The 27450-nt window shown below is 42.6% G+C and overlaps 1 protein-coding gene across 2 annotated transcripts in view; it reads right to left on the reverse strand.

The window, feature by feature from the left end:
• The window catches only part of DIS3L (DIS3 like exosome 3'-5' exoribonuclease), a 34099-nt gene extending 6886 nt beyond the window's left edge, over positions 1-27213 (reverse strand). For both annotated transcript variants that reach the window (XM_024735165.1, XM_024735166.1), the window contains exons 1-11: positions 27091-27213; positions 25882-26035; positions 16969-17097; positions 14983-15118; positions 10935-11111; positions 9363-9441; positions 8199-8360; positions 7222-7391; positions 5748-5909; positions 2261-2508; positions 1605-1697 (exon numbers count right to left, since the gene is read on the reverse strand). In XM_024735165.1, the coding sequence (XP_024590933.1) occupies positions 1605-1697; positions 2261-2508; positions 5748-5909; positions 7222-7391; positions 8199-8360; positions 9363-9441; positions 10935-11111; positions 14983-15118; positions 16969-17097; positions 25882-26000 (1475 nt within the window). In that variant the 5' untranslated portion in view covers positions 26001-26035; positions 27091-27213. The remainder of the gene's footprint in view (positions 1-1604; positions 1698-2260; positions 2509-5747; positions 5910-7221; positions 7392-8198; positions 8361-9362; positions 9442-10934; positions 11112-14982; positions 15119-16968; positions 17098-25881; positions 26036-27090) is intronic.
• Between the last annotated feature and the right edge of the window lie 237 nt (positions 27214-27450).

Genomic DNA, 27450 nt, shown 5'->3' on the forward strand with positions numbered 1-27450 from the left:
TATATATATATATATACATACACACACACACATACATACATACATATGGTCACCATTTGTATAACAAAGAAAGACCACATGTCCATAGGTATGCATGCGTGTGTGTGTGTTTATTTTTGAAATAATAGAAAATAGATATTGGTCTTTGTCCCTAGCTCTTGATACAGGGCTTCTGAAACCCTTGTAATTTCCTGGGAGGTAGGAGTGTCTTTTGTTCTAACGAGGAGACTCTGGGTGGGCTCCTGGATGAGGGCTGGTCACTGGAAAGACCAAGCCATGATTAGAAGCTTTCAGCCCTGCCCCTCATTCTCCTGAGAAGGGAGAAGGGCTGAAAATGGAGTTACTGATCGATCGTGCCAACGTGATGAAGCCTCCATAAAATCCCCAAAGCGTGAGGTTCGGAGAGCTTCTGGATTGGTGAACACATGGAGATGCTGGGGAGAGTGGCATCCTTGGGCCTGGAAGCTCTGTGTCCTTCCCACATACCTTGCTCTACACATCTCTTCCATCTGGATGTTCATCTGTATCCTTTATCATATACTTTTATAATAAACCAGTAAATGTAGGTAAACTGTTTTCCTGAGTTCTGAGAGCTGCTCTAGCAAATTAATTGAACTTGAGGAGGGGGTCTTGGAACCTCTGATTTATAGCCGGTTGGTCAGAAGTACAGGTAAGAATGTGGACTTGCAACTGGCATCTGAAGTCTAAAGAGGGGGTCATGGGAACCTCTAATCTACAGCTGGTCGTTCAGAAGCATGCTGACAATCTGGGCTTGTGATGGTGTCTGAAGTTGAGGAGTGGGGACAGTCCTGTGGGACTGAGTCCTTTACCCTGTGGAACCTGATGCCATCTCTGGGCAGACAGTATCAGAACTGAATTAAATTGTAAGACACCCAGCTGGGGTTGCAGAGAACTGCTTGGTGTAGAGAAACACCTCCACACGTTTGGTGACCAGAAGTGTCAGATGTGACGTGTTCCCCGTAAAGGCAAAGGAGACTCACAGGAAAGAAAGACATAGCGGCAAGAGCTGGATTTTTCCCTACATAGGAAGGTGGAAAACTGAGGGTTTTTTTTGTTACAGTATTATGTCTAGGAAAATACAGAAGAAATCGGTAACTGAGGGAAAGTGGCAGGTGGGAGCCTTTCATTAAACATCTTTTCGAACATATGAATTTTGGGCTACATGGTTTTATTATCTATTCAAAGACAGACATAAACTTTACAACAAATAAACAAAAAACTCCCTAAGATCATGATCCTCATTGCAAAACAGCCTCAACCAGGGAACACATATGTACAAAGGTATATACATTTGTTCCTAGACTTTGACTTTAAAAAGCCAACAAGAGGGAGAAGCAGCCTCACAGCTGGACAGAAAGAAAAGAGAAAGAGGAGCAGAAGGGAAGGGAAGGTAAGAGAGACAAAGCTGCCCCCAAATAAGTGGTGCAGCAGGGTGTAGAGGATGTAGGTGGAAAGCAGGGGTGGGGAGGCAGGCAGGAGAGTATATCAGAAAGAAGACGAGGAAGAGGCCACAAGTGAGAGTCACTAGTCACCACAGAAGGGGCAAGACAAGCTCTGATGATAAAAGTAATGAACAAACTCACCTATCAACGCCTCCCAGGAGGGAGCACACATCAGCGCTGAGGATGGAGGGCAGCATGTCAAAGCGACGGTCCGCTAAGTAATAAGTGGTGGCCCTGTGAATGACACATATGCAGGCACACGACCTTCAGCAGCAAGAAGCAGGACTGCTGACGGTACGGGCTGCAGTGAGGAAAATGGCCGAAAGTTCAGCACAAACTCCCCAAGGCTGTTGCTTTCTCATCAAGTGCAGCAGACTGGGTAATAAAGCTATTCCCATGTTCCCACTTTTCTAAGTGATACCGCTTTGGGCTGAATATTCTTCCACTGATATAAAAGAGAAAGAAAAAGTGGTACGAATCTTAGTTGTACAAGAAAAATTAGAGTGTAATGATCTAGTATTTATATAAAATAGGATATTACTACATGAGAAATTTAACCCATTTCAATTTAGAAGAAAACAACACATGAAAAGATTCTGTTAAAAAAGGAAAGGTAAATTGATCAAGGTAGTACTTTTCTAAAGGAGAAAGGGAAGTGGACCTCAATTTTTTTTTTCCTGGAAGAGATCTTCAGAATTGTTCCCAACTGTGAAATCTTTGTTTTAAAAATCTGAAACTAGCAGTTACAAAATACATTAGTCACACATAATCGCAGTGCTGATTTCAAACAGCGTTACCTTGTTCTAGCTTCAATATCAATATAAGAATGCGATGTCACAAAGTGCGTCACGTCTGCGATGTGGACCCCGAGCTCTAGGTTGCCGTTATCCAAGGCTCTGACTGAGAGGGTGTCGTCCACATCTTCACAACCTCTGGGGTCAATGCTGAATACCAGATGGGTTTTCCTAAGGTCTTTACGTTCTCGTTCCTCTTCGGAACTCACCTTCCAGGGATTTTCGGCTGTGTTTACTGGCATCTCACACATCTGTACAAGGGGAGTCCCCAAATTCAGCAATTCATGCATCAGAAATTTCCTATAAAAATCCACTCTCTAACATTCTCAATGTGACCTCATGGAAACCCCATTCATTACCCATTACCTTACGCAATTAACCTATGTTTGCTTTTTTTGAGCAATAATTATTTATTGGGTGCCTAAAATGTGTCAGGAGCTGTGCTAGGCTCTGGAAATATGGGAGTCAATAGGAAAGACACAATCCCCATGCGCCTGAAGGTGTTACAGTCGGACAGGAAATGTCCCAGGGTGTTTACAGCCTCTTCAGTCGTGGAGGCTGGAGAATGAATGGGTGGCTTATAAAGAGTACAATATCCACCCCATTTTCAAATGATCCATTTGAGCTTTTAATTCAAGTCAAGCCTGGATGAAAACCAACATGTCCCAAATATTAAAAGCATATTCCTTTTTGAAGCAGGATCAATCTCGAGCATTTTTTCTGCACTATTACCTGTTCAAGCCATCAATTTGCAGTTAAGTAGGCTAAAAGGGAAGAATTCTAGTCCTGTGAAGTCTAATCCACGCTTTATTTTGCTCTAACATTTTCACTAAGCTGTCAAAACAAGTCAACAAATAATTTCCAGATACTAATGGTAAACATAAAAACTTAATAATGTAAAATATTCTAAAGTATTTTACTATTGTAGCCACCACTCTGTCAAAAATTATAATGAAAAGAAGAATACCCATATGCTCTTTTTTTTTTAACATCTTTATTGGAGTATAATTGCTTTACAATGGTGTGTTAGTTTCTGCTTTATAACAAAGTGAATCAGCTATACATATACATACATCCCCATATCTCCTCCCTCTTGCACCTCCCTCCCACCCTCCCTATCCCAGCCCTCTAGGTGGACACAAATCACCGAGCTGATCTCCCTGTGTTAATGCGGCTGCTTCCCACTAGCTATCTATTTTACATTTGGTAGTGTATATATGTCCATACCACTCCCTCACTTCGTTCTAGCTTACCCTTCCCCCTTCCGGTGTCCTCAAGTCCATTCTCTATGTCTGCATCTTTATTCCTGTCCTGCCCCTAGGTTCTTCCGAACCATTTTTTTTTTTTTAGATTACACATATATGTGTCAGCATACGGTACTTGTTTTTCTCTTTCTGACTTACTTCACTCTGCATAACATACTCTAGGTCCATACACCTCACTACAAATAACTCAATTTCGTTTCTTTTATGGTTGAGTAATATTCCATTGTAGATATGTGCCACATCTTCTTTATCCATTCATCTGTCAATGGACACTTAGGTTGCTTCCCTGTCCTGGCTATTGTACATAGAGCTGCAATGAACATTGCGGTACATGACTTTTTTTTTTTGCGGTACGCGGGCCTCTCACTGTTGTGGCCTCTCTCGTTGCGGAGCACAGGCTCTGGACGTGCAGGCTCAGCGGCCATGGCTCACAGGCCCAGCCGCTCCGTGGCATGTGGGATCCTCCCAGACCGGGGCACGAACCCGCATGCCCTGCACCGGCAGGCGGACTCTCAACCACTGCGCCACCAGGGAAGCCGCTATTTTTAGTTTTTTGAGGAACCTCCATACCGTTCTCCATAGTGGCTGTATCAATTTACATTCCCACCAACAGGGCAAGAAAGTTCCCTTTTCTCCACACCCTCTCCAGCATTTATTGTTTGTAGATTTTTTGATGATGGCCATTCTGACTGGTGCGAGGTGATACCTCATTGTAGTTTTGATTTGCATTTCTCTAATGACTAGTGATGTTGAGCATACTTTCATGTGTTTGTTGGCAATCTGTATATCTTTGGAGAACTGTCTAGGTCTTCTGCCCATTTTTGGATTGGGTTGTTTTTTTGATATTGAGCTGCATGAGCTGCTTGTATATTTTGGAGATGAATCCTTTGTCAGTTGCTTCATTTGCTACCCATACGCTCTTTTTTTAAAAAAATAAACTTTATTTATTTATTTATTTTTGGCTGCGTTGGGTCTTCGTTGCTGTGCATGGGCTTTCTCTAGTTGCAGTGAGTGGGGGCTACTCTTTGTTGCGGTGTGCATGTTTCTCACTGCAGTGGCTTCTCTTGCTGCGGAGCACGGGCTCCAGGCTCACGGGCTTCAGTAGTTGTGGCACGCAGGCTCAGTAGTTGTGGCTCACGGGCTCTAGAGCGCAGGCTCAGTAGTTGCAGTGCACGGGCTTAGTTGCTCCGTGCCATGTGGGATCTTCTCGGACCAGGGTTCGAACCCTTGTCCCCTGCATTGGCAGGCGTATTCTTAACTACTGCGCCACCAGGGAAGTCCTTGCTACCCATATGCTCTTGATGGCAGTGCCAACTGGCCCAATTTTTCTGAAGAACAATCTGTCAATTCATAGCAAAAGCTATTTAAATTTTTTATGCCCTTTGACTTGGTGATCTCACTTTAAAGATTACATTCCAAAAGAAAATGATCAAAAAAAAAGTAATATTTATGAAATGTTTGAAGTGGCACCTTTTATAATACTGAAAAATGAAACAGCCCAAACGCTCAGCAACTGAGGAATGCTTAAGCAAACTAGAGTACATAACTATAGAGTAATTGCCACCACTATTAAAAATAAGTAGGCTATGTCAATACAGAGAAATGATTCTTAAGTGAAAGCAGCAGAAAATAGACTGTGCACACTGTGAGTATAGCTATGCGAGAATAATAAACAAGATTTACGGGGATTTTAAAAGATCATAAAGTGATGAAAATAGCTGACGTTTTATGTTCACGGAATTTTTGTTTTCTGTAAAGGTTACAAAAACAGTTTCATAATGAGCATGATGTTTTGACCCATGGGTCAGAGATGTATGGAACCCAAGAAGCTGCTCCCTGCAGCTTTCTGCAGGCCTCTGGTTCAATGATTATGACAGGGACTAGAGCCCAGTTGGGTCTGTAACCAGGTACCCGTGTAGTACCACGGGGGATGGACGTATACTGACTGTAAGACACTGACATACCATTTGTAAGCACAGTAGGAAAACGTAAAAATTTGAGAGCTGTGAGGCTGCAGGAAACTAACTCTGCACTGGAAGCTGACTTCAATCTGGTTCAAACACAGAATAAAGAAGAGTGAGATTTTTCCATTATCTGTGGTTTTAGACAGTGGGTTGTTAAATAGTACTAAGATTTTTCTTAATGACAAAACGGACAACAAAAGAAAAAAAAAAAAAAAGTAGAAAAAGTCTTTTATCAGAACAAAGGACTGGCAGAAGTCTGACCTGAGCTTCTGAGAAGGGGACGACTGAAATGCTGTTCTCCACCAGGATGGTTGCAATTTCCCCTTCCAGGTCTCCGATTCTTCCTAAAACACGCACAAAATGTCCACTTGGATACATGGATGTCGACTCCCAGGAATCAATGCGCACAACCACCCGGAAGTCCTGAACAAAGAGGGGGAAACATGAGCCCAGCACCAGGAGTCGAATGGGTCAATTAGCAGCACCAAACAAACGAGAGATAAACAGCATCAAGCTCCAAAGAGAGTGGCCAATTTGCAAATAGCGGTTTTTCTTTCTTTTCTGTTCTTTTTTTTTTTTTTTGCGGTACGCGGGCCTCTCACTGTTGTGGCCTCTCCCGTCGCGGAGCGCAGGCTCAGCGGCCATGGCTCACGGGCCCAGCGGCTCCGCAGCATGTGGGATCTTCCCAGACTGGGGCACGAACCCGTGTCCCCTGCATCGGCAGGCGGACTCTCAACCACTGCGCCACCAGGGAAGCCCCTTTTCTATTCTTTTATTGGGTTCTTCCTGTTTTACTAAATTGCCAGATGGTAGGTAAATGCTTAGTGCAATGCTTTGAAGGGAGGCATTACCCCTCCACACCAAATAAGTGGGCTGGAGAGTGTAGCCTGAGACAGAAAGCCAACTGTGACACATTTGAGTTAACATTTGTGATACAAGGGAAAAACCCAATTATGCATAGTCCAAATTAAATTTCAAAGCAAAAAATCTCAATGTTTTTGTGGGGGTGGGTTACTTTCTAATTTCTTTAAAGTTACTTTCTAATTTCTTAAGACAACTTTTGGTGGAGAAGAAGGTTATCCGTATGAACTGAACCCCACTGCCCCCGGATTCCAGCAAACCATAGACATGGAGAGCAATTGTTACAACTGGCTTCAGAGAGCCTGCGTGAGGCTTTGGGATGGAAAGGTACACAACGACCAGATTACTGGCTGGGGACATCCTGCTTCATTGTCTCACTTGCAAACTCCAAAACATCGGGCAAATCAAATTGGGCGATGCCTACCCCCTTCGCCACAGTAAAGGTTCATTTCTAACTTTCTTGTTTTTGTCTTCTCTCCAGGGCTCTTATTCCTTTAAGGATAATCGATTCTGTGAAGTACCACTATATCATCCCTACAGGGCAGAGCCATCGTATTTCTATATCGCTTGCTGAAAGAAAGCTTGTTAGTTTTGGCAAAGTGTATCTATTGAAAAGTTTCTGTGTTGGACAGCTGGATAATAGATGTTCTCTCTAGCTGTCCTACACAGCTCTTTCTAGGACGGTTTCTCTCTGGCCTTCATTTTTTAACCAAGGACTACTTAACAGATGGTTCTATATATTTAGAATTTTTAGAAAACAGGATCTCAGAACACCAGATGCCATCACTAATTTATCCCTTCCTATGCAAAGGAGTTAACAGTTCCTGGTACCGCTCAAAAGCTGGCAAAGACAAGAGGCAAAGAGTAAAGGTACCTGGAGGGCTTCTGCTTGCTGAGTGCTAATTCGGATTTTGGGAATTCTGTAATCCCAAGGTGTAACTAGGATTTTCCGAGCATTTTTGCCCTGCGATTGGACCTCTTCTTTGGATGGAAATGTCACCACATAATCCCGCCAGTTCTTCTGAAGGATACCCACCACTCTGCCTTTGGGAAAACAAAACAAAATAAAGCCTTAACTGGTAAGATGTCACCTATCTGGTCTCTGACCAGTTCAGCAGTGAGGAAGAAAACAGGAAATGCAACATCCCATTTTTCTGAGCACATCCACACAAGTTGAGAGATGCTTAAACATTTGCCTTCCTTCTATTTTATTATTAAATGGATCATTTTTTTAAGATAGATAATTTTTTAAATTAACATTGTCAGTGTGCCCCTTCTTTTGTGGGGCCTGGTGTGACATTTATTTATTTTTAAAATAAATTTATTTATTTTTGGCTGCGTTCGTTGCTGCATGCGGGCTTTCTCTAGTTGCAGCCAGCGGGGGCTACTCTTCATTGCGGTGCACAGGCTTCTCACTGCAGCGGCTTTTCTTGTTTAAGAGCACAGGCTCTAGGCACGTGGGCTTCAGTAGTTGTGGCACTCAGGCTCGGTAGTTGTGGCTTGCGGGCTCTAGAGTGCAGGCTCAGTAGTTGTGGCGCACAGGCTTACATGCTCCATGGCATATAGTATCTTCCTGGACCAGGGCTCGAACCTGTGTCCCCTGCACTGGCAGGTGGATTCTTAACCACTGTGCCACCAGGGAAGTCCCCCTAAGAGGGTTTTTATTTTAAGATGAGACATACTATATAGCATATTTGGGTGCTGATGAGAATAAAATAAACCAGAGAGGGGAAACTGACAATGTAGGAAAAGAGATGATATCATATATTAATAACTGCAGTATTTCTGGACTAAAGAGAGGAAAAATAAACATTCCACATGGACGACCAGGCAACTTTACAGCTGGCTCACCTGTGGGCATGGGCTCACTCGGGGACTCGCCGTCATTCTCACCCAGGGCGGTGGTTCTTCCTTTCCATTCATTTTTAGGGAGCAGTTCGACAACTACCATGTCCCCGTGAATAGAGCGGTTTCGAGCCTTCATCCCGTGGATTAGGATGTCACTGACTAGACCTGTTTTGGGGGCAGCACAGAGAAACCCCACAAGGTCAAGGGGTAGGCCACACCAGTGAGGCCTTTCAAACATAACACGTTCGAGATCTAATCAGCATTCCTGCAAATAAAAGCTCCCTCCTTTCAAAGGTGAAGTTAAACCGAAATGAAACTTTTGTTCCACAGGTTAGGAAGGAAGAAACACTGCTGCTATGCCGTGCTGTATAATGTGCTTTCATAAGGCCACTCTCAACCATCTTTTAAGGTAGGTTCTCTGCATGAGACAATGTAAGCCCACACTGGGACTCTCTCCCATAACTTCAGGGGCTATGCGGCCAGGGAGCGGTCAGCTGGCTGCTGAACTATGGACACTGCAGAACTGACAGGGAGAAGTCTGATGAGCAGAAGCCCGGATTAAGCCACTGCTTCTCATTCTCCACAACCTCGCCAGGTGCCCTTGACTATCTATCAGGGTTACTTTCACCCTGTCATTGCAGAACTAACAATACACTCTATTATGATAAAACTTATTTACACATTTTTTTCATTGACGTTACATTTTATACAATTCCAATGAGGCAATACAGCTCAGTGAGGCAGTACATGGCAAAATCTTAAAATCACAGCCTGCCTGCCTCAGCCTCAGGTTTAGCCCCGCCGCGTACCAGGTTGAGTGATCCTCGTAAAGTCACTTTGCTTCTCTGTATTTTAGTTTCTTCACGTGTAAAAGGTGGTAAACAATAATAATACCTACTTTAAGTGCTTACAACAGTATCTGATGTATAATAAGCACTCAATAAAATATTAGCTATTACCATTTTTTAGACTTATTACCATAAAATCAGAAATTATAGACAAAAAGCTGGGGAGGAAAAAAAACCAACCCACGATCCCACACAGCCAGTGTAGGTAGGGATATTTGACATGGCACATATGATCTGACAATTTCAACTTTGCTTTCTTCAATGTGTAATATCAGAATTAAAAAGTGGTACGGAAATTTATGTAAGGTTTACACTGAACCTGAATCTTTACTGTTGGCTCCTTGAAGTCGAACAAAAGCTTCTATTTGTGCTCTGTGTTTGTTGACGTTCAGAGTTCCCTAAAATAAAAATAAAAATCAGTGTGAAAAATTTCTTTTCTGCTTGCTTTACCCTCCAAAAGGTATAGTTAAAAATTTTTATGAAAATATCCCCATTATATTCTTATAAGGTTTGTGATCCCTTTCTTTAGGAATAATAATTCATCACCGAAGTTTATTTTCTCCAGAGAATGTACCATCATTTTGACATACTCTTAGCTATACCAAGTGTTGCAAGTGCCAGGATTTATCTTACCTAAGTGATGAGCGGTCTTTAAAAAATCTTCTTCCTCAAAATACCCTCCCAGGAATGCTGTAAACTTCATTACCAATTGGAAGCATTAGCCTCTCCATAGATATACTCATTAAAACACCCACATTTTAGGGAAGGAGTTTACAGTGGTAGGCTCAGCCTTCAGACTGCATAAAAATTGTCTGAGTTGCTGGTTAGAAAATGTAAAATTCGTGGTAGAACAGTTCTGTATCTTGATTGTGGTGGTGAATACACAAATCCATGCATGTGATAAAACCGTATGTGCACACAGACACACACACACACACAAACACGAGTGCATATAAAGCTGTTGAAATCTGAATAGCAATTTTATTTGATTCCTTCTAAAGACCCTGACAGCACGTGGGTCCTGGGTTTTGAGGGATCACAAGGGGACCTTGAAAGAGGCAGGAAAGTGGCAAAGGCCTGAAGAAGCCAAATTTCAACAACTTTAAAATTCTGCCAAACCTCTAGACCTTGATTCAAAAATATATTCTTTCCCAGTGACAGGAAGCATTTAAACCTACTGTGTAATGCTCGGTATGTAACCTAATTAAGAACACTAGAGGGACTTCCCTGGTGGCACAGCGGTTAAGAATCCCCCTGCCAATGCAGGGGACATGGGTTCGAGCCCTGGTCCAGGAAGATTCCACATGCGGAGCAACTAAGCCTGTGTGCCACAGCTACTGAGCTTACGCTCTAGAGCCCATGAGCCACAACTACTGAGCCCGTGTGCCACAGCTACTGAGCTTACGCTCTAGAGCCCATGAGCCACAACTACTGAGCCCGTGTGCCACAGCTACTGAGCTTACGCTCTAGAGCCCATGAGCCACAACTACTGAGCCCGTGTGCCACAGCTACTGAAGCCCGTGTGCCTAAAGCCTGTGCTCTGCAACAAGAGAAGCCGACGCAGTGAGAAGCCCGCGCACGGCAATGAAGAGTAGCCCCCGCTCACCACAACTAGAGATAGCCCACACACAGCAACGAAGACCCAACACAGCCAAAAATAAAATTAATTAATTTAAAAAAAAAAAAAGAAAGAACAGTAGAGAGTAGGTCCAAACCGGAGGGCACTGTCTACAGAGGAGACTCCCACGTCACCTTGAACATCAACAGCCCTGGCCTACTGAGGCCCGTCTCACTGACAGCCTTTGAAATCAGAGGCCTGTGACAGGAGGCAAGTAAAGAGAAGGAAACACACTGGCTGATCCCGGCACCGATTCCCCATTACCACCCTCACCTGGATGTAGCGCTCAGACTTAATGCCGGCTTCTAACACTTCCAGGGGTAGATGTTCTGGGTACTCCTTCCCGTGGCTCTCCTGACTCTCATTCTCTCTTTCTCGTCGAGACTGAAGGATAGACTCACAAAGCTCGTGGGTGGCCTTTAAATCAGGCCAAAAATTGTCCAGGTAATTCTGCATTTAATAAAGGCACAAGAGAAACATGGTCAGAAGATAATTATTCTTTGTTATAGCAGCATTACAAAAAATCCTGAACAGGAACTGCTGGCATGCAGTTTTGAAGAAGTGTTACATGAGCATTACCCTCCCAAGCCTCCTGCTACCAGTTCATTTCTACCATCTCACTAATCCCTGCAGCCTTGCCAAAGGAACCCAGGGAGGCCACTCCTACTGTGGAATGCTTCTACCTCCCTGATCACTCTGCACTTTCAAATCTCCCTCTCTCTCCACACACACGCGTGTACGTGCACACGGCCGGGATGCCTGTCTTTACACGTTATCTCACTGCTGCAGATAACGGCCCACAGTGAATGGAGAGGAAAAGCTTCTACGTGTGCACTGTCTCTTTGTTTTTCACCCTGAAATATCTGAAATTTATAAGAAACCTAAATCAGCAGGCAAAAAGTGGCGAGGAGTAAAGTGTAATAAGGAAGTATCTCCCCTCCCCCAACCCCCTGGCAATCTTGGATGAGCAGAGAAGGGGAAAGATGTTTCTGTTCTTTGGTGTTAGGCTTTCCAGCCTCATAAACTCCCCAAGGACTGCGTCTTCTTTTGTGACTATACAGATGTAGTCACACTTTTCACGTGGGGACACTTGATGCTCTGTCTATGTGACAACCCAGTACGAAACATAATTCTGAAACAAGTGTCATGGTCCCCTCCAAGTAGAACATTATTGAATATTATTGCACTTCTTGGTGTAACTTTCAGAGAGGCCCTAGACAAGACACCAAGGTGACCACCCACAGGGGTCTGGTGTGGTGAGGCTGACTCTGCTCCATCTACTTCCTGTGTCCAGAATACATGTCCTCGCATGGTGGACCCTCACTAAATAAAATCAAACTTACGTATGATTTTAACTCTACTTTAAGCCTAAATTAGAGGCTGGCACATTCTCTTTTCTCAAACTAAAATGAAGTCAATTATCCTTATTGTCAACTCCAGCACTTCTCCCACTAATTTCAGGGTCTTGTTCAAACTGCTTCCTTTCTTTCTCTAGTCCTTCCAGAAGTTCTGTCTGTGCTAACAACACTGCAATTCTATGGTCACTAATCACTCATCAACACCAAATTTTTGCCACTATGAACCAACTCTTCAAGAGGGATTTATTGTCCTCACTCTTCCCCATCTACCTTCAAGTCTCCACAGAAAATTCTGGGCTTCCTGCTCATCTGAACTTCATAGCATCTCTTTTTTTCTGCTATCATACACCTCTATGAAGCCCTCGGTCACACAGTTTGCTTTGGAAATGCTATACAAAATCAAACTGTACGATACTGCCAGACTGCAGAGAAAAGTAATTTTCATAAAAAGTAGAAAAATATAATTTTAGTCAACTGCCCTCTGCAGGAACAAGACATGATGTATTGCAACAGAAAAAATAAGTGACACTGCCATTAATATCCAGCGCCCCTGGAATTCTCTGGCATGCCAGAACGCTTTTTTATAGCAGGGCAAGAAAATTCTATTGGCAAATCTTTAGCAATACATGCACATGGGAACCCTCATAGGATCTACAATTCAAAATCCAAATAGACTCTCTGTAAACTGACAGGGGTAATGGAGGACCTTAGTCTAGTTTCTGAATCAAAAAACAATATCAACCACTGGAACCTGACTGACCAACTGGGCAGGCAGAAGAGACCAGTAATCTATTTTTTGTTTTTTTGTTTTGAGATCAGTAATCTATTTAGAGATTAACAGGCATCCTACTCTCTGAAAAGGTACCTAAGAAATAGGAGAACTGTGTCCTTAAGACACCTCAAAAAACTGTCACCGATAATGCTGCCTCTATCTGTTACATGTACACCAAGCTGGTCCAACAGCTTTCACATAAGTAGTATCATATATCGCCCCTTCCTTTATCCCTACTGCCCCCCACCCATGGTCACAAGTAGAAAAGAGTGAGGAACAGTGGACAAATAAGACTGGCCTTTAACACTATGTTTTGGGAGAGGGTATGGAGAAAAGGGAACACTCTTGCAGTGCTGGTGGGAATGTAAATTGATATAGCCACTATGGAGAACAGTGTGGAGGTTCCTTAAAAACTAAAAATAGAACTACCAAATGACCCAGCAATCCCACTACTGGGCATATACCCTGAGAAAAACATAATTCAAAAAGACACATGCACCCCAATGTTCACTGCAGCACTATTTACAATAGCCAGGTCATGGAAGCAACCTAAGTGTCCATCAACAGATGAATGCATAAAGAAGATGTGGCACATATATATAATGGAATATTACTCAACCATAAAAAGGAACGAAATTGAGTTATTTGTAGTGAGGTGGATGGACCTCGAGTCTGTCATACAGAGTAAAGTCAGAAAGAGAAAAACAAATACCGTATGCTAACACATATATATGGAATCTAAAAAAAAAAATGGTTCTGATGAACCTAGGGGCAGGATAGGAATAAAGACGCAGATGTAGAGAATGGACTTGAGGACACGGGGAGGGGGAAGGGTAAGCTGGGATGAAGTGAGAGAGTGGCATGGACATATATACACTACCAAATGTAAAATAGACAGCTAGTGGGAAGCAGCCGCGTAGCACAGGGAGATCAGCTCGGTGCTTTGTGACCACCTAGAGGGGTGGGATAGGGAGAGTGGGAGGGAGACGCAAGAGGGAGGGGATATATGTATACGTATAGCTGATTCACTTTGTTATACAGCAGAAACTAACACAGTAGAGCAATTATACTCCAATAAAGATGTTAAAAAACAAAACCTATGTCTTGTGCGTATTCAGAAAGACAGTCTGGGAGGCAGCATGGTGGTTCAGAGTGCTGGAGTCAGACTGCCTGGGCTCTAACCCACTTCCAGCACTTTCTCCCTGTGACTCTGGGCAAGTTGCTTAGCTTTTCTGTGCTTTAGCTTCCTCACCAATAAAATGGGGATTATAACACCTGCCTCATAGGGTTGTTGCAAGAATTAAATGAAATAATACACTCAGAACAGTGCCTGGCATAGATCAACGTTGGGTATTATTCTTAGGTGGAACCATGTAGAATAGCCATTTTGTAAGTCAAAAACAACAGAATATTGGCAGTTTTATCAGATTCAACCTATCATCATCATCATTACTACTAGTATTATTATTATAACTATAAACATGAGTTTACTATGAACTGGAGTTTATTGGGCTGCAGTCTTGGATACCGGAGGCCTTATAGTCACAGGGAGTTTGCCCAAATTTGGCAAACTCAAGATTAATTAGTTGGAGAGTGATGAAGACATGGAACTTCTTAAAGTCGTCCTTCATTCTTTTTTTTAATTTATTTTTTACTTTAATTTTTATTTTAATTTTAAACTATTATTGTTTTTTCAGTTTTCACATTTTATTTTTATTTTTTACATCTTTATTGGCGTATACTTGCTTTACAATGGTGTGTTAGTTTCTGCTCTATAACAAAGTGAATCAGTTATACATATACATGTGTCCCCATATCTCTTCCCTCTCGCGTCTCCCTCCCTCCCACCCTCCCTATCCCATCCCTCTAGGTGGTCACAAAGCACGGAGCTGATCTCCCTGTGCTGTGCAGCTGCTTCCCACTAGCTATCTATTTCACGTGTTTGGTAGTGTATATATGTCCATGCCGCTCTCTCGCTTTATCTCATCTTCCTCTTCCCCCTCCCCATATCATCAAGTCCATTCTCTAGTAGGTCTGTGTCTTTATTCCTTTCCTTCATTCTTTATTTTCCCTTTTCTGTACTGCCAAAGCCATCTAGAGCCTCACGGGCACTACTATGGAAATGAACACACACAGACACACACACTCACGCACACACACATACTTATATAGACACACCAGCTGGAAATACCTTGAAGGAAATCACAAACACTCCTTCCGTTTCACTTCCATACTGCTGAATTGCCTCTTCATCTTCTGTCACCATAACGATTGGCATCCTGTCTTGGCAGTGGTGATAGTACCAAGTGGCTGCATTGTAGATGCTCCTAGAAAGCAAGAGGCACGTGAGCCCTCCCCGGGCAGACAAACCCAAGCTCTTGTTCAGAACTTCACACCTGGCTTTTAATCTTTTACCCTTTGGTTTATATAGACAGTCATTCGTTCATTCGTTCAACAAATACTTCCCGAGCATCCATTATAAACATGCCCTGGGTTGGGTATGCTGGGGGATACAAAGATGAATCACAAAGTGCTTGACATCTCTTCTTCTCTAAGACAGCCAACCACCACAGAAACCGCTTTCATTTCTTGATATGGCCTAGCAACCGTGAGGCTCTGCCACCTTTTCACACATTTTACTTGGTGGGACGAGCCACACAGCACCACAGGGATGATAAGCTAAATTGTGAGAGGCTTAAAAGATGAAGAAACAAGTCTTTGGCTAAGAGAAAAACTAGGCTGCAAGTAGCTGAAGATCATAATCCAATAAAGACAAAATCCAATATGGCATCACCAATATGAAATGTCTGAAAATCTTCCTGAAAAGAATCTGAATTGGAAAATGGAGTCTAGGTCAGGGGACATGTATTCAAAAAAGGATCATGTGTCCAATGAAGTGGATCAACTCAGAGAGTCAATTTCTGTAGGCATCTGTTTCCCTTTCTGCAAATTAAGATGTTATGTAAGGTTCCTTTAGTCCTAGAATTTAAAAAAAGATTCACTGAGTACTGACTGTGTGCAACGCTGTGTAGTTAGTAAGTGTGAGTACTCACATATGACCCAATCTAGGGAAAGATTTGCTTTCCCTTGCTGGTGGGAACTTGGGTTCTATTAAGGACTCAATATATATCGGTGCTTATTTTGCTTTAGAGAATTTAAATATTTAATGGCTATACAGATAAAGAATTATAAGGAAGAAGATGATGTAAATGTTTTGTATGGATAAGCTATTTTAAAGCTTAAGGTCTCTTCTGCCTTCTACAGAAGACTGAAGCAGAGGCTATGGGTGCCTCGCACCTGTACCCTAAGCCCACCTCTGACTTTAGCTGCAGCTGGGTGGCAGTTCCATCCCTCATCAATGGCCCACTGACTGGAGTTAACACCCCTGGGGAATGGCCCTCAGCTAAAGGGGTAACTAACTAAATGCCCTCGCCTCCACCCTTGGAGGTGACTTCTGAGGCACACTCTACATGGCTTCTTAGAGGTTCCCAGAGGACTGAGCCTCAGTTTCCCTCAGCAGTAATACATCCTTTACTGCTTTCCCTCCTTCTCTGGGTCACTCTCCCCACTCCTGCTTCTGGGAATTGCTTCTCACATAAACAACTCACCTCCAAAATCCTTGCTTCAGGTTCTGCTTTTAGGTGGATCTCAATTAGGACACCACACTTCCTAAAACAGCTTTACTAGAATTAACCTACCCGTTTCAGTTTAATAAGACTGGTTGGGATATTAAAGCAACCTATACCAGAAAAAGTGAGATGACTTTAGCTTAAAAGTAGGACGTGTCCCTGCCGCTCTCTCTTTCTCTCTCGCTCTCTCACACACACACACACACACACACACACATGCACGCACGCACGCACACACGCGCGCACTCACACAGCATTAAAGCTATGTATGACTTTTGGGTCACTGGAATGAATGATCCTACTAGCCTTTAGAGGTCTGGGGCAAACTTACTCTGGGCACCTATAGCTCCTTAATTACAATTTCTAAAATATATGTATTCAAATGACATATCTAGAATATTGACACATTAAGCATTTCAGTATTAATCACGGTTCCAGAAAAATTGTTGGTTTGTTTTGCCATACTATTTAGATCAACTCCCAAATAACCAATGATAAAGAAATTAAAGAAGATGATCGTGTGAAAACCCAGCTATTCAGGGCCATACCTGCTCTGCCACTTCTCCATGGACTCCCCTCTTTCCCGAGGGAGATAGCAGGACTGCTGGAATTCATTAGCGAAGAGAACACAATCATGACGCGCATCCTTCAGGAGATTTCGCAATTTGTTATACTGTCTGTGACACAGAGGAGAAAAGTAAATCTAATCTAGCAGGTACTCATCTCCTGCCACCTCTTGCTAAGGTTCAGAAAAGATGAGGTATTTTAGAGTGAAAGATTGATTGTTTAAAACCTGAGAAACACTTATTTACATTGGCCTTAATGTGTGCTGCGCTCTTGGGCTGCTGTTTCTCCATTTTGCCTGCTAGAATGTGCTGGAGCAGGGCCTCATTAATTAGTTTGTGGATCGGTTAAACTCCTCTACTCCCCTCTCCCTTTCTGGCTATTTATTATGTCATTATACAACCCTGCCCCACACAGCCCCTTCATCAAAGGCTCACAAAGGACAATGAGGCAAGCAGAGTTTAGTGCTTTATTTTTTTTTTTAATTTTTTTGCTGTATGTGGGCCTCTCACTGTTGTGGCCTCTCCCGTTGCGGAGCACAGGCTCCGGACGCGCAGGCTCAGCGGCCATGGCTCACGGGCCCAGCCACTCCGCGGCATGTGGGACCTTCCCGGACCGGGGCACGAACCTGTGTCCCCTGCACCGGCAGGCGGACTCTCAACCACTGTGCCACCAGAAAAGCCCTAGTGCTTTATTTTTGTAACTCACTTTGTTCTGTAAATGGTATTAGACATTAATGTTTTACTTTTTGCTGGCAGCCCTAGAAAAGAACATGTAAGGTAAGTTTGGGAATTTATCTGTGAACTTTATTGATGCAGCCACATCGTTTACACGAATGAAGGCTAGCTTCATCTATCAGACAACTAACAGAAAGTTTTAAGGTTTTTCCCCATCAGGAGACTTTTTTTTTTTTTATGTTTTAAAATAATTATATTTAACACACAGTGTGAACAGGTAGCTCTATCAAACTAGGACATACAATTTTTCTAATCCCTTGTACAATGGAAGAAAGATGTTCAATTTTTTTTTAACATCTTTAATGGAGTATAATTGCTTTTCAATGGTGTGTTAGTTTCTGCTTTATAACAAAGTGAATCAGCTATACATAATACATATATCCCCATATCTCCTCCCTCTTGGGTCTCCCTCCCACCCTCCCTATCCCACCCCTCTAGATGGTCACAAAGCACCGAGCTGATCTCCCTGTGCTATGCGGCTGCTTCCCACTAGCTATCTATTTTACATTTAGTAGTGTATATATGTCCATGCCACTCTCTCACTTCGTCCCAGCTTACCCTTACCCGTCCCTGTGTCCTCAAGTCCATTCTCTATGTCTGCATCTTTATTCCTGTCCTGCCCCTAGGTTTTTCAGAACCCATCAGGAGATCTTTCCAATAATCTTAGCCAAAGAAAATAAAATATGAAGTCTCATATGGGTCAGTTTCTAAGAAGGTGCTTTTCAATTGTCTAGATAATGTGAAATACATAATATTCACAATTATCTTAAAGGAAGTCAATTGTTTATTTTAAAATGGATTGATATTAAACCAGATGTTAAATTAACATATAAATTATCCAAGGTAGATAACTGGCATTTAACATAATAACATTTGTGCCCTTCCATTCCCACCTCCAGCCTGCCGCCACGGATTTTTAAAAATGAGTCTTTTCATTAAAGCAAACGCAGAACTCTCTAACTTATCCCCTCTAAATAAATGCCAACTACCAGTATCTGCGTCGTCTCAACACTTCATCAGAAAACAAGGAACACTGATTTTACTTTCTTAGTAATTCTAATTTTGAGCCACCTTAAAAAGAATCATCAAGTAACTACAATTTACAAAATGTCCTAATAAACAAAGGGATTCAGTTTCATTTCTGTGAATGGCAGCTTTCCTTAACAGAATTCCACTTGTGTAAACAAAAGCTGCCTCCCCACCCGCAGAAGTGCCTAAAACACATTAAGTTTGTAATTTTCCCACTTTCACAAAGATACGCTTAAAATCATTTTTCAAAACCTCTTAGAATATGCATACAAGAGTCTCCATCACCGTGCTAACAGGGTCGTCCCTGCAGGAGGGAAAGGCAAGGACTTTCACTTTCTGCTTTACGCATTTCTGTCATGCATGAATTTTTTTAAATGAGCACTTTTTTGGTTAAGCAATAAAAGATTCTAGAAGAAGCTTTATAAACATCTGAAATTTATTATTTCAGAGAAAACACTGAAAAAATATTGACTATTTTTCCTGATCTTTTCCACTTTTTGCTCCCTTTATCCACACCCCTAATAAAGCACCTGAACCCAGGGCAGGTATTTGTTTACAAACTTCCTCCTCAGTGCTCCACTGAGTGCCCTCAGGGGACACACCTAGACATTCCCGATGCTGCCCTTCGTCTGCGTGATCCTGCTCATGGTGAATGCAACTCAACCATCCATCCCTCAAAAAAAGTCAAAAGTAGAACTACCATATGATCCAGCAATCCACTTCTGGGTATAGACCCCGAAGAACTGAAAGGAGGGTTTCAAAGAGATATTTGTACACCCATGTTCAGAGCAACATTATTCCTATTAGCTAAAAGGTGGAAGCAGTCCAAGTGTCTGTCGGGCGATGGATGGATAAACAAAATGTGGTATATACATACCGTGGAATATTATTCAGCCTTAAAAGGGAGGTTCTGACATATCCTCAACACGGATGAACATTGAAGACATTATGCTGAGTGAAATAAGCTAGTGAGTCTCAGAAGAACAAGTATTGTATGAGTCCACTCATAGGAGTTTCTTTGAGCAGCTAAATACCTGGAGATAGAAAGTAGGACAGTGGTTGCCAGGGGTCTGGGGGAGGGGGAAATGGGGAATGAGTGTTTAATGGGTGTGGAGTTTCAGTTTGGGAAGATGAAAAAAGTTCCGGAGATGGGTTGCACAACAGTGTCAATGTACTCAATGCCATCAAATTGTACACTTAGATATGGTTAACGTGGTACATTTTATGTTATATATATTTTACCACAATTAAAAAAAGTAGCTATAAAACAAACAAAAAAATAGAACCACCCATTTCAGCGGGATGAGTGCCATGAAAGGAAAAGTGCAAGGTGTGACAGGAACATGGGAGGGATGAGGGAGGCACCCAGGAGGAGGCAACAGACCTGAAGGATGGGTAAGAGTTAGGTAGACAAAGGGCCCAAAGGAGGAGAGAGAGGGGACAGAAAGCTCAAGAAAGCAGACAGTAGGCTTCCTCCTTGTATCTCTAGTACTTAACCCACGGCAGTCGCTCAATAACTATTTTCCAAATGAATCCATGAACTCACAACCCTTTGTGACAACAGTGATCCAAATACAAGATAAAAATGTCCTGGGACAAACTGATATTTTCAGAGCCCGGTTACTCTTTTGCTAGGCTTCATATACATCACTGCCTTGGTCGGCACACCCGTACTTTAAACCTGGGGCTTCTCGAATCCTGTCCTCTCTGAATACTGATGCTCCACAAGCCAGACCCAGGGGCTTTACCACCACATGAAAGTAATGACAATCCTTGCCAATGTTTAGAAAAATATATCACTTAACAAAAAGAATTTTCTCAGTTTTAAGTTTCACTCCCATGTGTTTTCCTTAGACTTTTAGTGTGTGCTTCCATTTGTCGGCTACCTATCAGCCAGATAAAACGAATGAACAAACGGCACAAGAATATTAATGGGGAAAGCAGGAAACAAACAGTGAATCACTCTGAGTGTGACAGTCGGGTTGTCTTGTAGGCATGTGGGCTTACGGCTATAATTTAATAGTGCATCCATACAACACAGTCGTAGTTTTTGCTAGTTAGGGTTGGTGGTGCATATGATGGAATTAGATATATGAGTATTCTGCATGGAGCCAGCAAAGAACATCGTGGTGCCTTGAACAAGTCTGGCCTGAATGATAGGACAACAGCTCCAGATAGTCAAGTACAATAAAATTATCTGAAGTTTAAAAAATTCCAGGCTTACAGAAAAACCCTAGTTTCCCTGGTCTGGCTGAAGTGTTTTCGAAATCTCCATTATCTAAACATTTCAGACAATTTCTTAGGGAGACAGCAAAACTTACCTTCTCTAGATTGATTTTTTTTTTTTTTTTTTTACTATTTTTATCCAATGGTGATCTTACCTTCAGATGCAACATCCCTTCCCCCTGCTGACTACAGTCTCTGGGGATTAGAAGTGGGTGTCCCACAACCAGTGGTGAGAGGTACAAGGAAGTCAGTCCTGTACTCAATGTTGCATTCCTTCAGTTTCTGCAGAACCCAGATAGGGTCTCCTAGACTTAAATTCAGCGGTCCTTGAGTTTTCTCCAAGAATTTCAGAAGTTTCTATTTCCATTTATATTAGGTGATATTCTTAAAACATTTTAAATGGAGTATATTTTGGACCAGGCTTCAGGCTGCAATGCCATTTGGTGTCAATGTCTGCCCTCTTGGAAGCCTCCAGACACCTCAAACTCATGACCTCCCACCCCCCACCTTCTCCAGTGTTCCCCCTCTTTATCCAGTTTCATAAGCCAGAAACCTTAGTGTCATCCTTGACACCACCTTCTCCTTTATCTCACTTACCTAAATCCATTACTAAGTCCTATAGATTAAAAAACAAAGAACAAAAAAAACAGTGGGGATTCCCTGGTGGTCCAGTGGGTAAGACTCTGCACTCCCAATGCAGGGGGCCTGGGTTCGATCCCTGGTCAGGGAACTAGATCCCACATGCATGTCCCAACTAAGAGTCCGCAGCCACAACTAAGACCCCAAGCAGCCAATATAAATAAATAAATAAAAATTAAAAAAAAAACAGCTTTATTGAGATATGATTCATACCAAAAAATTCACCCTTTTAAGATGCAGAATTCAATGGTTTTTAGTGTAGTCACAGCATTATGCAACCATCACTACTATCTAACTCCTCTTTTGTCAGCCCCCAAAAGAAACTTATACCCATTAAGCAGTCACTCCCCATTCCCTCTGACCCTTAGCCCCTGGCAACCACTAACCTACTTTCTGTCTCTTGGATTTACCTATTCTGGGCATTTCATATACACAGAATCATACAATATATGATTTTTGTGTGTGTGTGGGGGGGGGGCTGGATTCTTTCACTTAGCATAATAATTTCAAGGTTCATCCATGTTGTAGCATGTATCAGTACTTCATTCCTTGTTATGGCTGAATAATATTTCATTGTATGGTTAAACCACATTTTGTGTAACCATTATCAGTTGATGGACATTTGGGTTGTTTCCATTTTTGGCTATTATGAATAGAGCTGTTATGAACAAACATTCACACACAACTTTTTGTGTGGACATATTTTCAACCCGCTTTGTTATATACTTAGGAAGTTCTATGGATCTTACCTACTAAACAGCTTTTAGAAATGTCTATTTCTCTCTCCATCTCTAAGCTACCAACATCTCTCATGTGAACTAAAGCAAGTGCCTCCTCTTCTTTTCTCCAAGCCTCTTCTCCACTAGCCTAGTAATCCTTTAAAAACAGGAATCTGATCATGTTATCCCCCCTACTTAAAATGCTTAGGAAATGCATTTTAAGTAAAATGCTTCACCACATCCCTGAGGCCCATGGGGGCCTACCTTAGTCCAATCCAGGGCTCTCTCCTCCCTCATTCTCCATGTTCTCTCTCCCCATGGCCTTGCATAGCAGTTTCCTCGCCTGGAAAGCTTTTCTCCTTTCTTTGCCTGGTTTCCTCGCACTCATCCCTTAGAGCTCAGCACATGCACCTCACTCAGGAAAGCCTTTCCTCCCTGCCTAGTCTGGGCTCTCCTGAGCCCAGCACCCCTCCCTCAGCGTGCCTGTCACAGCTCACTTCTCCATCTGTTTCTCTGGTTATCGATTACTGCCGGTCTCCCCCTCAAGAGCGTGTCTGCCTTTGCTTACCACTGTATGCTCAGTGCTAGCACAGTTTCTGGCACATAGAGCCTCTCAATAAATATTTGTAGATACACAGATGAACACCTGAACACATGATTGAAGGCAGTGGACAGGTCACCCTTACAGGGATATCACACGAGCCCTCAGTAAATAAGCACTTGAGGATTGTTAGATAGCAGAATGTGTGATTATCCTGATCAAAAACTTGACATTTTTCATACTGTTTTGTATAATATACTTATGAGGACATTTTTCTGCAATGATATTATTGAAATCAAACTACAAAATCATATTAAATATAGAGCTTATGCCTGTAGCCATAGAGGCTGTGTCTTTCTAGTATTAAACCCAACTCTGGTGATTTCATGTCAGTAAAATAATGTCACTGGTCACATTAAATTAATATTCATTTGTAGCCTTGTTTAGTTTGAAGGTCTGATTTGGGTTTAGGGTTGCATTAAGTACTTAGGTATGAGGATCTATGCCTAGATTGATGTTGAAACATATTTAAGTAACAATACAATAAATTAATTTAAATTAACACTGGGTATCCATGAGAATTTTTTTCTTTTAGAAACAGAGTCGACTACATTACTCATGTTGAGTAACACTGATGTAGGATGGGGATCACGTTGACCTCTTAGGTCCTCTCCAACTATAATATTTTTTTTTTTTTTTTTGCGGTACGCGGGCCTCTCACTGCGGTGGCCTCTCCCGTTGCGGAGCACAGGCTCCGGACGCGCAGGCCCAGCGGCCATGGCTCACGGGCCCAGCCGCTCCGCGGCATGTGGGATCTTCCCGGACCGGGGCACGAACCCGCGTCCCCTGCATCGGCAGGCGGACTCTCAACCACTGCGCCACCAGGGAAGCCCCAACTATAATATTTTGATTCCAGTCTTATGTTATGTACTAAGAAACTGAGATTCAAGCTATACAGAAGGCATTCAGGAGGGGGTCAAAAGGAGAAAGCAAGGCATCCTTCTACCAGACACTAGACCAGACTAGGTATTTTCACCTGACAAACCTTTCCTAAGCAATAATATTCCTAAAAGCATATAAAATAGAATGAATTATTTACCAGCATCTCAAAAATCATGGAGGAAGAACTGAAAAACAAAATGTTTTCCAACATTAAATGAAGCAAAGCACCAGAGAGCCTCTGCTAGGCCACCTTTGGTTAAAGACAAAAACTCAAATGACTTATGCTTAACGCTTATGAAGGCCAAATTAATCAAGCAAATCTCCTGGATCTTACATATTGAAAGGCTCTCATCAACTTTAAAGTTAGCTTTTAATATATGACACTTTCCAGGGCTTAGGTAATTGTGGCCGTTTAGCTGTTTCAACCTGAATACACCTGCTGGTTGCTTAACAGGTAAAGAAAGCACAAAGTCCCCAGCTTGCTGATTCCTTTTCCTGCCTCTTGTTCCTCTTCATCAATCATGTTCATTTCCCTGCATTAAGACCAGTCTCAAACCTATTTCCTTCAGAGGGCTTTTTAAATCCCCACACCCCATGTTTACTTCTGCACTTTACATAGTCCACATTAAATTATCTTACATGCGTCCAAGGTATGTCATAATTACCTTCTTGCTTCTTGCATTTAATCCCAACAAGACAACAAGTTTGTTGAGAGAGGGAACAAGACTTCTTTTTGTACTCCAGAAGGCCTGGAACTAGGAACTCGAAAAGTGCACACCAATGGCAAAACCAGAGTATTATCCTGTGGGCCTGTTCCATAACTCCTCAGCTTTTGTTTTCACGTTTAGTGCATTCAGAGACACGGTAAAGCAATGGAAAACCAATCATTTTTCATCAAGTTAACTACTTTTGAAATGTTCAGGAAAAAAGACATTTAAATTCCAATTCTTTGCTTTTGAATGTCCCCAGGAATTGATTTTTAAAACAATCCTTAATATTAAAAATATTTTAGAAAACAGAAGTTGAAGAGGCTCGGCAGTGTGTTAGCAACCCACATGATAACAACAAATTGATTTTAGTAGCAGAAATTGAAATACGACACCTGGAACAGCATTTAAACCTGGATGTGTATAACATCTATATCTTTGTGTCTGAACAAAATCAACTTCAAGCTCATATAAAAATATTCTATCTAAAAAACCTGCACACAACCTAGTTAATGCATATTTTTTTGAACTGAGCATATAATAAGAACAACTTATCATTTTCATATACAAATAAACACACTTCATCTTTTACTACCAAGGTCTGAAGAAACCACAACATTTGAAAAAGAATAAACACACAATTTCTGCTTAACTTGTGGTGTTAAGAGGTTGGGTATATAATTCTAATATGCTGTTTCCATACAGTCTTCAAGTTCAAATCACAGATCTTTTCCCAATGTAAAGGAAGCAAAACCATTTATAGAGTATTTGTTTAAAAGGTGAATAACTGTTCTTCATTTAGGTACAAGGCAAGCATTTTAGACTGATTTCAATCAGAAATTCTTTGTTTAGCAAATACAGTTCCTATGGTTGATGGTTATACTAGTAATCTAAAAATAAAACAAGTTAGTTCTGGTTTCATTGAATAAATCACAAGTACAACTTGCCTCCACAATAAAGGAGCCTCAAATTTTAAAATACTTTCTTTTTCCCAAGGGGAAAAAAATGTAAGTTTCTGAAACAATATATCTATAAATAAGAAGATTAAATAACATGCAGTCTTCAACATGATATAGGCAATAGCTCTGCTAGTATAAAAATGCAAACCAAAAGCCAAGAATCTTAAATACCCACATCGTGGGGACACTGCAGTTAGACCTTTTGGCCAGGTGTTGAAGCAGAAATATAAAATAATGTTACTGCATTCCTCACTGGCAAAAAGAATGCCAAATTAGTTCAAAAAGTCTTTTCCGACGAAAATAATGAATTCCTCCCCTTTCTCTCCAACAAGGAACCTCTTCTAAAGGGGGAAAAAAAAATCTGCACCATAAAAAAATAAATAATGCAAAACAGATACCTCCGGCCTCTTTGATGCTGCACAGCTTGACAAGCCGTTTGCATGAAAATAATTCCCTTCAATTCAGGAAACTCAAGGATCTCGAGGTAATCTTGAACGACTTTCCAATCTGGGATCATGTAATGAGTCACGTCACTAGACAAGAGTTTCCCATCTGAAGCATAATTCAAAACAGAAAAGATTAGACAACGTTTTCAAACTTAGTTTAATATGATTTCAATGTCACGGTGCCCCAGTGTGCAGAACAACTTCCAATCTTAACTACATTGTGTAGTTTTTGTTTTGTTTTGTTTTTTTTTGCGGTACGCGGGCCTCTCACTGTTGTGGCCTCTCCCGTTGCGGATCACAGGCTCCGGACGCGCAGGCTCAGCGGCCATGGCTCACGGGCCATGGCTTCGTGGCATTTGGGATCTTCCCGGACCGGGGCACGAGCCCATGTCCTCTGCATCGGCAGGCGGACTCTCAACCACTGTGCCACCAGGGAAGCCCCACTGTGTAGTTTTTAAAAGACAAATCTACTTTGGTAGAGGCCCAACGTTCAGGTAAATTCAGCACCTTCATTTTTCTGAAGCTGTGATAATAAAAGCTCAACGTGGTTCATGGTGTTGCCAGTAATGTAAAAGATGGCGGATTAAAAAAAAACACACAAAAACCAAATCTTCAGCACAACTTAACTATATATTGTTAACCCACTGACCTACACTCACATTCCAATGGGGCTCCCCAAATACACGTTAACCACTTGTTTATGCCCAGCCATTTCAAGTCTGTTGTGTCTCAAGCTTGTGAACGTGTTCAAAAGTCTCCAAGGGCCAAAAAGACTGAATTGACTAGAAAAGATGCTCAGTGCAAGCAGGGGCGGTGGTGGCATTTCCACCTAGCCCGCGTCTCGGAGCTGGTTAGTCAAGCTGTAATTGAAATGTTCACCTTAACCGTAAGCTGAGGATCCCAAATATTCGCTGAAAAGGTCCACCACGCTCCTCTCCCACCATAGGGAAGAGAACCAGTAACCATCGTTAATTCGGCCACCCCAGCAGCCCAGAAATCAAGTGGAGGAAGGTGTAGTGGGCAGCCGACCCAAATCCAATTTCCCCATGACCTTCCTGTACAATGAGGGCCCAGATGATCCACAAATCCTACAGTCAAGAGGGTTCTCCACTGGATGTCTGAGGCCTAGGTGCTGGCAGGGAGCAAAGCAAAGAAACGTACAACGAGGAGCGGCAGAGCGTCAGCTCCGCGTTCCCGGCTCGCACTGCAGGGCCCACAGCTCGGGTCCACCGGATTTCACTGCGGCGAGCCTGGGGGTAGGACGCTCCAGCGCCCACAGACCCCTCGGAAAGCCCCAAACCGCGGCCTCTGCGCTGCGGGGGCGCCCGCCTCTCGGCCCTTCCGGTTTCCCGGGCAGAGCAGTCGGGAGTCGCTGTGGAGCGAAGGCGGAGCCGTGGCCCAGCTCTCTGCGGCTCGGAAGCCGCCGGCCCCTCGCGCCCGACCTGCAGCCGGGCCGGAGGTGATGCCTGGAGGCCGGCGGAGGCCCGGGGGCCTCGGACTCGTCGCCACCACGGCCTCGGC

This window comes from Neophocaena asiaeorientalis, unplaced genomic scaffold, assembly GCF_003031525.2.
Source record: "Neophocaena asiaeorientalis asiaeorientalis breed wild unplaced genomic scaffold, Neophocaena_asiaeorientalis_V1.1 scaffold264, whole genome shotgun sequence".
Classification (NCBI taxonomy): Eukaryota; Metazoa; Chordata; class Mammalia; order Artiodactyla; family Phocoenidae; genus Neophocaena; species Neophocaena asiaeorientalis.